General features: G+C 33.2%; 1 protein-coding gene across 9 annotated transcripts in view; it reads left to right on the forward strand.

Annotated features, from left to right (window-relative positions):
• The first annotated feature begins 498 nt into the window (after positions 1 to 498).
• The window catches only part of LOC132720919 (striatin-3-like), a 36,049-nt gene continuing 24,531 nt past the window's right edge, over positions 499 to 12,016 (forward strand). For 8 of the 9 annotated variants that reach the window (XM_060705154.1, XM_060705159.1, XM_060705157.1 and 5 more), the window contains exons 1-6: positions 499 to 765; positions 5,027 to 5,130; positions 5,674 to 5,756; positions 9,379 to 9,457; positions 9,824 to 9,994; positions 10,603 to 10,728. In XM_060705154.1, coding sequence (XP_060561137.1) covers positions 556 to 765; positions 5,027 to 5,130; positions 5,674 to 5,756; positions 9,379 to 9,457; positions 9,824 to 9,994; positions 10,603 to 10,728 — 773 coding nt within the window. In that variant the 5' untranslated portion in view covers positions 499 to 555. The remainder of the gene's footprint in view (positions 766 to 5,026; positions 5,131 to 5,673; positions 5,757 to 9,378; positions 9,458 to 9,823; positions 9,995 to 10,602; positions 10,729 to 12,016) is intronic. The other variant, XM_060705160.1, reaches the window with a different exon arrangement.

Here is a 12,016-nt window from a genome sequence, read left to right on the forward strand (position 1 = left end):
TTATAGCTTTAATTGTATATCAATGTGGCACAAAATTCAACAGAAACACAAAAATAGATAATACCACAGATATATAAACATCTATTTAGCTCCATGATAATACTGTATTATATTTAAAATGCCCTTTATTCATTCAAACATATCTCTTTTGTTTTTCCTACATCTATACAAGTTCGTCCTGCAGTGACACTTCCAATGTACAAAATCATAAAAAAGAGCGGTTAAAGCTCTGAATATTACCCTTATTTCAATCTGGTCAACTTGGACTAATTAATTTTCTTTTGCATCCATAAACTAGTGGTTAAAATTGTTTTCAGACTGATTACGTGGATAGATGTTATATATAAATAGTTTGCTCTTCAATTTTAACTGCCACCTTTTGGAACTTTTGCTTTGTTGAATACACACGCTTGATTAACAAAATATTGAAAGAACATATTCTTTACAATTATATTTTTCTTAAACAAGCAAAGAATGCCGAGTGACGTCAATTTTTGTTTTTGCAGCGCCCTCTGCAGGCAATAATCAGATTCTAATGGCGGCCGTACAAGAAAAATGATAGACGAAGGGCCAGGTTCGCTTTCTGGGGGACAGGGGAATCCGATGATGTCTGGAGGGCCGGGTATGACGTCTAGACAACAGCAAGATGAATCAAACCAAAGAACACAATACTCTATGCCGGGTATTTTGCACTTTCTTCAAACGGAATGGGCCCGTTTTGAGATGGAACGAAGTCAGTGGGAAGTTGAAAGAGCGGAATTACAGGTCGAGATTCAATGGAACTATTCATGTTGTCGTTAGCATTATAAAGCCAATAATTTTATACAATTTACACTTGCATACATTTCATATATAAGTCATATATGCATCAGACCATAGCTAATGTGTTTATTACTAATCTTGACCTACATCTGGTCATGATCTTTGTTTGGAAAATGAACCTAACGTAAATACAGTGTCAGAGTATAAGATACTGGATATCATTTTCAGCGAAGACGTGTTTTAATTACTGTTCAATAAACAGAAAGCTGTCATTTTAATTGAATTAATGTCTATGTCCCAATCCCATGAGTGTTTTGACAAATTATTATGATTAAAAGAAAAATGAGTGACAGGCATTTGAATAGATTGACAGGTAACAAGACAACTCACCCCCCAGACGATTCACCCCTCAAAAAAGCAAGACAACTCACCCCTCAAGACAGTTCACCCCTCAAAATAGATAAGACAATTCACCCCTCATAAATGATAATCATGTTTATGGGTAAAAAAGATTAAAAAAGTCGGTATATTTATTTATTTATTTATTTAGTATGTCATATTTACAAAACGTAACAGCACATATACCATGATCAAATCAAATAGCCCATAATAATCTTGATATTTTTATGCAAAATTTTTATGCAAACATGTACAACTGTTTAATTATCCTTATCACCTTATCATTGCTTGATTGTCACTTCAACAAAATATCATGGAGAAGAAGTACATTGTACCATTTCTTTTTGGGAATATTGTAAGATTTCAAAATGTCATTTTATGTCATTTAAGTATAATCGGGACATTTGAGAATATTGCATGATTGTCTTTTAATGTCATTATCACATATAATGGGGATTAGTATCATTTGGGTTTGGGAATATTCCATGTCTCTGCCAGGAATGTATCTAATCACTAGTTATCACTGCACTTAACAATTCGTCCATATATTTCCCCCACTTTAAATATGACTAATTTATAAATATCAATTTAGTAAAGAAACACAACAAATTTGTTTATTGCATCTTCTAATTTTAAGATAAATTTCATCAAAATTAAATTTAAGAAAATGGGGGGTGAATTGTCTGTGTCAAAAATCCAATAATGCGGGGTGAACTGTCTGATGGGTGAATTGTCTGGAAAAAATGGCTTAGGGTGAATCGTCTGGGGGGTGAGTTGTCTGTAAGCCGATTGACAATCTCCTTGATTTTGTCTGATAAAATTACATTATTTCAAGGTGCAATTGCAGTGACCGACTTAATTCAGGGCTTTTTTTCACAGGTTGGGGAAGCAGCCATGCCCTTAATTTTGGGGAAAATGACATAGTATATTTGCAAAAGGAGGAAAAAACTTTATGTAAATTCAATTTTTAGGGAAAACTGCATGATTTTAAAGAAATTTTCTTTGGGGAAGCAGCCCTATACCGGCCCCTGTTATAGAAGGTAAAAAGGCCCTGTAATTACATCATATTCTGTAATGTATTTTTCAATGTCGGCAATTAGACAATTAACATCTAAATATTGCACTGTTATATGCTTTTAGTTCTGTGGTAGGAAGGAATGTTTGAATAAAACTTAATAAATAATTTATGTCTACATCCCCAAAAGTGGTTTGACATTAGTGGAAGAGAGAAAACCACAAACAGAATATTTGGTTGTCATACTTTTTTCCACTATCAAGACTCAAGTGCCCTACATATTGTAATTCATTAAACAATTAAACTATGACTCATTGACTATACTGGAGAACAGCGAAGAAAGGCATGCTCGACCATAGTTCTGGCTTCCAAAACTTTATAAGCAGCTATTTAACATTTTTGTTTTTCATCTGATGCTGCATTAAAGTTTTGGATGAGACCTGTTACGAAACCTAACCAGAATAACATAAGTTGATTTAACCTTATTTTTCACTTGCAAACACACTTGTCCCAATCAATACTTGTGCATTTTACGATAAAACAATTATTTTAATATCGTTCTATACCATTTAAAGTATCAAAATGTTAATACCGTCATTAAAATTGCCTAAAACATCCATTACGTCGACTACAGTTGGCCATGACATTGAGGTGCTACGCGAGACCTCGTTTGACGTCATTCGTGGGAATCAATTAGGGTAGAGTCGTGTACTATATTCAGAACATCTTTGTTGACATGTTTCGATATTTTTATTCAAGATAATATTTTTATTTATTTTCATTAATTTTTTAGTACTTAAATTAAAATATGATAATATTGAATACAAAAGACAGTAAATCACCTTTTTCAATATCTTTAAAAAAAAGTAATTTATAAAAATATTGGAAGCACATGGGTTTGTCATGGTCAATCTCGTAATCACGTGGTCAAATATTTTGGCAATATGGCGGCCAAGTGCTGAATTTTTTTACCTGTTGAACACTATTAGGTAGTTTATGTTCGTAATAAGATTTTTATTTGTTCATCCTTGGCTTATCAACAGATTATATATAGTTTTATCAAGGTATGCTTCACTTTACTTTATGGCATGTTCGATGAATGAATACAAGCATGTCAGATTCCTGGCACTATTATTGGTGGACTTTCCCTATGGGTCTGTCTTCAGCGTTCACATCATATCATAGTATATAAACGGGAATGCTGAAGACCTTAAGCTAGCTCCACCAGTGCACATTGCAATACCAAAGACATCAAAATACCGGAAGAAACCTAAAGATTCTTTAAATAACAATAGAACTTATAAGGAACTAGGCTAAGGCATAAATTTATAAATGGTTAGAAGGGGGTTTGTGTTCTACTGTACTAAGTTTTATCTTTTCTATCGGGGGTAATTTTCAACAGTAAATAATGATTCATGGTGCTGTTTCATTGATTAATTTAAACAGGGATGTAATTGTAAATAAACTTTGAAATTCAATTAGTTGGGCTTTTAACTTTTGTTATCAAGTTGCCCAGCTTAAATTATATTTAGCTTACACAGCTGAGCTTACAGTGATCTTTGTTTATTCATATATTTATATACATGTAGTAATCGTAGTTAGAATGTAAAGCTTACAAAGTAAACAGAATACAGTCAAACGTGTATTAAGCGACCGCGCAAGGGAAACACCCAAAACGGTCGCTTAATGAAACGGTCTCTTAAGACAGTCAGCATGATATAAAAGTCAAAATTTATAAATGACATCTTTCTTATGCGGTAGGAATGCTTTTTAACTTCATTTTTATATAAATGTTGAATAATTAGTACGCTCCGATAATCTAAATGGATGCAAATGTAAAAAATAACTTTCTGATATTTATTGACAAAACAGTTTTGATCCATTACGTACATGTGTGACATTTTTTCCAGAATTTGTTAACTTCTCCGTTGTTTTTCCTTGTCTCCAACACGAAACCCCTAATAGTGAAGATGTTTTCTGTTGTGCATTTTTTATTTGAGATAAACAAACTACATCTAATTGTTACGATAAATTTAACTGCTGATCAAGTTCAAGGTCAATTCAATGCAGTCTAAATGTCAACAAGCCAAGCGTATACACCATCTCAGTAGGGGCGGAGCGTTGCATTGTTTTATCCGATATTATTGGATAATAAACGTCACGCGTATACTTACCTTCATTTGCATACGCTAAACCGGTTTGGAAATAGAGATTTTCACACGTTTATTTGTTGTGTTTTGATTGTTGACACTTGTCACATTACACGGCGGCGTTCTCTAAAAAAACACAATTACTTGACAGGTAAAAGTGGTCGTTTAATGAAAAGCTTTATCTCAATTAGGTGATTAATTAGCGGTCGCTGGTCGCGTTGAGCAAAAGTCGCTTAATACATTAAAGATATAGAGAGAAAATGATTGGGGGGAATTTAAAGTGGTCGTTTAAGACAAAAGTCGCTTAATACACGTGGTCGCATGGGCAAGTTAGACTGTATTGAATAAAATTGGCAGGTTTCTTTTGGTCTGGAAAGATTCTTGGTAATTTTGGATGTGTGGATACAAATGAAAAGAATTATAGTGAACAGTGACATCATGCTTTATATGAACATTACTACATTTCAGAATAAATTTCACCCCATGTGAAAAACAAAAACAATAGTTATGTTATCAATTACTAGTTGATTTTGTTTCCAAGTCAGACTGGTCAACAAGAAATGTCTATTAATATAAAAAAAATCCCAATGGATTTTCATGTAAATAAGAACAAATATTTTGTGTTAGGCAACTTCCAGATCTCAGTTATGTACATAATCTTCACAGCAAGTTTTTTTCATCAAATTGTTTTCTTTTACAGGCAAGGATTGCTTTCTTACAAGGGGAGAGAAAGGGACAGGAGAATCTGAAGCAGGATTTGGTTAGAAGAATCAAAATGTTAGAATTTGCGCTAAAGCAAGAAAGGTATGTTCCTGTTGGCTATCAGCATAGGCTGAACAACAAAAAGATTACTGTCAATCTGAGGTGTTTTAATTCATTTAACTTTCATGTTCTAAATATTTTACTAAGGTGAAAAAAGGATCTGTAACAATATGTTATTGAGACTATTGTAAAGAGGAAGATAAGTGTAGAGGTAGAGCATCAGACTAAACCCAAGGAAATTGGTTCAAATTCATTATCCACAATACTAGTGGGAATACTGGTTATGACACCCAGCAAGCAGTCATCTAGCATGACTTAAAGCGCCATCCAGTCATAATTGGAAATTGAATGTTTTATGGTGTTAGAAATACTTTCATGACTAAAATTTCTAGATAATAATAAAGAACATCAACACTTTTCTTAATCTTACATGTATGCTAAAAACAGAATCTTCACTCTTCAGTAAAATAAAAAAAGGAAAAGTAACACATTTCACATGAATCATTCACATATAATGATATACTGTAGTAAAATGTACTCATTTTGGGACATTGATTTTATGATAACTTTTCTGTCTGTTTTCAGAGCAAAATACCACAAACTGAAATATGGTTCTGAATTGAATCAAGATGAACTGAAGCCCCCAAGCTTTGACAAAGATTCTGCCGGTATTGTAACATAATTTGTCTGTTAAAGTTATTTTGCCCTTTAAGATTAAGAATATCTCAGGTTATCAGATAAGTCTTGAGCTACAATGTATTATGTAGTAAAAAACATAATTTATCATGATGGTTTTAATTTTCAGAAATCTGAGGAGCCAAATGACTTGGCAATTTACATAAGATGTTTGAAATATCTTTAGGGTGTTATATATTGTTTATTATCCTGACCTTTACAAGGATTTAAGTTACTTTATTATATTGGAAAGATTGATGTAAATCCTGTCTGTTGTGATGAACATTTATTAATCTTGTCTATACTTCAAGACTTTCTCTGTTCTTATATGTTATTATTGGATAAAGTATGACACTGATTTTTTTTTTATTTCATTGAAAATAAATAAAGCATGCACAGTTGACAAGTTTCTTTGCAACAATGAAGTAATTAGTATGCAGACTTGCATGCATTCAACTTGATAAATGTGAATTTAAAAGTTGAAAACATTTCCACTGGATATTCTTGAAATTATTGAAGTTTACTATTTCCCTTAAAAATTAGCCCAACAGTAGCTAAATGACTTAAGGTATTAGGACCCTAATGGGCACTATCAGGAACTAAAAAATTGACATCATAAGTCAGATGCATACCTTAAAGTACACCTGTATGCAAAATTTAAACAAAGTTTACCGTACGGAAATCAAGTTATGGGCACTTTTCTGAACTCAAGCTAGGATGTTATGAGGGTCCTTTTTAGCTCGACTTTTCTATGAAAAGGGGAGCTATCCTACTGGCCCCGGCGTCGGCGTCGGCGTCACACCTTGGTTAAGTTTTTCGTACCACCCCACTTTATTTCAGAAGTATTACAAGTATGGCTTTGAAACTTACCATACTTGTTCACCATCATAACCTCCATCTACAGACAAGAGTACATAACTCTGTCAAGGTTTTTGACAGAATTATGGCCCTTTTTTGACTTAGAAAGTGTATTGAGCTTGGTTAAGTTTTTTGTACCACCTCACTTTATTTCAAAAACCATTGGAGGTATTGCTTTGAAACTGACCATACTTTGTTTACCATCACGACCTTCATCAACAGACAAGAGGACATAACTCTGTCAAGGTTTTTGACAGAATTATGCCCCTTTTTGACTTAGAAAATACATTGAATATGGGTAAAATCCACTTATTGCCTTAACCCTTTGAGATATTGCTTTGAAACTTTTAATGCTATTTCACATCATTACCCCCATCTGTACGCAAGAGAAGGTAACTCTGTCAAGGATTTGTTTTAAAAATTAAGGCCTTTTATCGACTTAGAATCTTGGTTAAGTTTTTAGTACCAGTCCACTTTTTGACTGAACTGTTTGAGATATTAATTTGAAAGTTGGAATACTTGTTTACAATCATGATTCCCTAACATGTCCAGGAGAAGGTAATTCTGTCAAAGATTTTATTTGAATTATGGCCCTTAACTGTCAATGTTTTGTATTATAGGCAAGCACTAAAAAACTTAAAAAATCTAAAAAAATTCATTCCTATCCACTTGTTCACTTTACCATAAATTATGTCATATAAACATTGCTGTAATATTCAAGGGTATCAAACAACTAGTTCACTTTAAAAATACAGAGATTCTTGTATTGCCTTTTACTGCAAAAACTTTTTTTATTGGCAAGCAATAAAAAAGTCGAGCGCGCTGTCTTACGGACAGCTCTTGTTTAGAAAGTAAGAACCTTTAAATAATCTGCAATAACATTCTAATGAAAAATGTTTTCCCATTAATTTTTGGTAAGAAACAAATAGTACCATTCAGCTAACAATCCAAATAAGCAAAATTATGGTTTCTACTTAAAATTTATGAAATCTGTATAAAAATGTTACCCTACCCCACCCATTTTTACCACGTGTCTGACCATTTTTCTACTTAGGGAGCCTAATTTAAAAAAATCTTAAAATTTACCCAAATGAGTGCCTGTTTTCAAAGTTTCCCTAAATTTTTAAAAAAGTATATTGGTTGATCTTGTAAAATATGAAATGCTTTTACCGTCTAGTTTTGATTATATTACACTTTGAAAATATCAGGTTCCATATTTATTACTAGATTTAGCATAATTTAGCCAATAAATAGCTATATAAATTAGAAAATCAAAATTAAACACTTTTTTCTTTCCAAATGGGACATGAGAGATACATAAATAATGTTAAAAGAAAAAAAGAAAGAAAAAAAAAGTTGACCCTTCTGGGGATTGAACCCATGGCCCTCATTTTCAATGTAGTTAACAGTAGTTCTAGCCTATTTGAATACTCTTCAAAGCGGAGGTAATGCATTAGGGTGCTAATACCTTAAATAGTGCCAACATACAAGATATATTTTATTGAATATTTTCAAACACTGATAAAGATTTTTTAGAGTCGAAACATAGGCTTACAGCTATAAACCTGTGCTGTTTGTTCGTACCCACTTTATTGATGTTGTACGAGGGTTGTCCCAAAATATCGTAGACAAATCAATCAATCAATTATAAAACAATAGAGTCGTCAAGCCAGGGAAAAGTCAATACACCTTTTATGTGTGTCTATGCGAAATAAAATCAAAATACCTCCAAAAATGACCAAGTTATTAAAATTTAAAGAATGCTACCTATACATACCCGGCGCACGCCGTCATAAACGTCATGACGTTACAAGATTTAAAAAAAATGTTTTTCAAAGTATTCTCCGTGTTTTTCGATCCACTGTCGGTGTCGGGCGACCCATTTATCATAACCATTTTCAAAATAGTCCTACTTTAATGTTCTCAACACTCGTCGAGTTTCCTTGCTTAGTACCCTGAAATTTTCGAACCTCAGGGTGACCTCGTAATTGTGATTTCACATAAGGAAACACTGCAAAGTCTAAGGGCGTATGGAAGTCTCTAAAAACCTATCACATCAAGTTCAAGCTGTTTCTCCTGAGATCTATGGCAAAGTGCATTATCTTGATAAAATATAATGTTCTCCATGTTGTCAGTTAATGCTGGAGGCTTCTTGAACTGAACAGAGTATTCAATGACATCGCGCTGCGCCGCATTTTCATCTGACGTCGCCATTTTGGGAATTTTCAAAGTAGCATTGCTGTTACATATTATGCTACAGATTTTTTCAAAGTAGCGTTACATAAATGTCTGTTTGGGATATGACGTAAAAATGAATGACGTCGTTCCACAGGAATGTATTTCCCATAATTATTATAATAATATTATGCTGGAAGTTAAAGGCATGTTTTTAAGAAGCATGCTCTCAACACTGACTAATATTTTATGGTGCTCCGGGTATGTTGTACTGTTTAATTAATATAAAACCCTGATAAAAAGCGTTACCTTATATATTGGCTATTTACTTTAAGAAGGTAAATTAACAAATGACCAAGGAAGATATCTGGTAAATTTTATTAAGTTATGACGTCAGGTTGAAGAGAAAATAATGTAGTCTACGACATTTTGGGACAACCCTCGTATAATATACTTGTATATAGTATTTCATAAAGATTTAAGTAATATTTAGGCTTTTCTATCACTTTGATAATAAATTATTAGTAATTTAATGCCTGTAAGATGATACAAAATTTAATGTGAGTCATTCTCTTTCTGCAGATGAAGTAATAGATACAAATCCAGTGGCAGCACCAGCAAGTAGTGCTACCTGGAGACAAGGGAGGCAACTCCTTAGACAGTGAGTTTTTATGAGTAATTTGTTGTATTGAATGCAGATTGTTAATTCTGGACTAACTCTAGTTAAACTACAGTATGTTTGTCAAAATTTGTAATTATATGTAATTTTAGTAGGTCAGTGGTTCTACACAGGTGTACCACAACCCTCCCCTCATACCTGCCATTAAAACAAGGAGTAGTATCAAAAATTAAATTCTTCCAATAGCCCTCAATCATTTACTTGATAGATAAATGTCTCTTTTCACTCTAGAAAGGTAGTCTTAACTTTCAGCATGCTGAATAAGTTATATTGTCAGAATTTTTATACTTTTGCTTGATACATGTTCTGCAATTTGCAGAAATAAAACTGTTGAATTGTAACTTTCAGATATTTACAAGAGATAGGATACACTGACACAATTATTGATGTACGTTCAGCGCGAGTTCGCTCCCTGCTGGGACTTCAACCTCAGACTGACACCGGTGAAGGCGCACAGCCTGCTCTAGTCAACGGAGACAGTATGAACAACAGAAGAGCCATTGATCAAGGAAAAGCCAGGTTAGCACCAGTTTTCTTATGTCATGATTTTTTATGCAGTATGAAGTGAAAATATATATACTTTAAGCTCACCTAGGCATGCATTGCTTGTGTGAGCTTTTAGGATCAGTATCTGGTTGTCAGTCTGTCTGTCATCAGTTATCAACAATGTTAGCTTATGATATCACCTGTGAAACTGCTATGCCTCTGATGTTCCATGCATGAGGCTGTACCACAGTTGTTTAAACAATATATTGTTTATGTGGTAAATTATTTTAGCTTGGATTACCATGAATATCAACTTGTGACCTATTTCTGAATGGTACAAATTATAACCTTGTCTCGCAGTAGTTTGCAGATGAGCTATTAAGGGCCAACATGGCTTTCTTGTTTCCAAAACTGATATGAATTTGCTAATCCCTATGTAAGCTATTCTGTCTGTATTTAATCCTTTCTGGTATGATACAATAATTCACTGATTGAAATCTTCTACTTTATTGGTTAGAATTCTTTTTAATTCTTTCATATATAAAACTTGATAAAGCCATGATATATATATAGCATCATTTACAAATCTCCGCATGTCACTTCTGGCATATGCATGTACCTGTCTTTGATCTGTTTGACAGAGGTTCAGGAAAGATGCCTGCATCACTAGTCGAGGGGGCTCTCATGGACAGTGAGGCGTCCGTTCTCGCTACTTTTGATTTCCTAGCCAATGAAAATGTTGTCGATGATGATGACGAAAATTTAAGGTACGCCAGATAACGTGTTTCTGTTCAATCATCATCAACAATCTTATCATTACTTTCATTTGTATGATAGAAAAATCATTTACATATTTGTCATTTAGCAATATTATATATAACAAAATGTTTTTCAAAAACCTGAAGGAAAAAAATGTTCATGTAAGATTATGGCATTATTTCTGTCTCTGTTAATTTTTAACAGTTTTTACCAATCAATAGAATGTTAATACTGCTCCTGAATAAATTTGTATAGATAATTTTTGTCATTTTAAAAAAACAAAACAATATATGCATGGTATTTGATCACATTAAGTTTTAATCCACTTGTAGTGTTTTTATACTATTTAGAAAATTAATATACATTTGTACTTTTAACAGTATTACTTATAATGCTATAGATTAAACTTTGTATAAAATGGATATTGAAATTCTTACCAACTATGTGCCCGTTTGAACCCAGCAAGTGTTATAAAGTTTCTTCTAAGTAACTTTAACTTTTACAAAATAGGAGATAAGGAGATCTGCCGAGACTATATCTGATTGTTCTATTTGTTCATCAAGGACAGAGATAGAATGATGTCAGTTGAAAGTCCTGAATGTGTGTGAAATTCATATTAACATCTTTTGCATGAGGTTTCCCTCTTGACATCCTGTCACAATTTACATGTATAAAATACAAATGATTTAAAATCCTTGGAAAAAGCAAAGCCCACAAAAATATCATGTAAATAAGGTTTGCCGACCAATAACTGCACTATAATTTGAATTTGACCAATTTTTTGCTGTTGCTCCAAAATCAAGATCATTTCCTTTTTAAACGTCTGAAACTTTGAAAAATATCCTTTGCTTATTTTGACATGATAAGCATAATGTTTTACATCTTTTTATGCCACCGCAGCATCTGCGATGCGGTGGCATATAGCGATTCACCTGTGTGTGTGTGCGTGTGTGTGTGTGTTTGTTTGTGTGTGTGTGTGTTATATAGATTATATAGTGAACTTCAAAAATCTTCTTGTGAAAAACCACTGGTCCAATTTCAACCAAACTTGGCAGGATTGATCCTTGTGTGAAGGGCTTCCAAAGTTGTTCAAAGAATTTCATTCCATGCAGAAATCTGGTTGCCATGGCAACCAAAAGGAATTATAAGAATAAATTTAAAAAATCTTCTTGTAAAGACCCAAAAGGCCTAGAGCTTAGATATTTTGCACAAAGCATTGTCTGGTAGACATCTACCAAGATTGTTCAAATTATAGCCTGGGGTCAAAATCGGCCCCGCCCTGGGGGTCATTGATTT

Source organism: Ruditapes philippinarum, unplaced genomic scaffold (genome assembly GCF_026571515.1).
Source record: "Ruditapes philippinarum isolate M1 unplaced genomic scaffold, ASM2657151v2 ctg715_1_1_1_1, whole genome shotgun sequence".
Classification (NCBI taxonomy): Eukaryota; Metazoa; Mollusca; class Bivalvia; order Venerida; family Veneridae; genus Ruditapes; species Ruditapes philippinarum.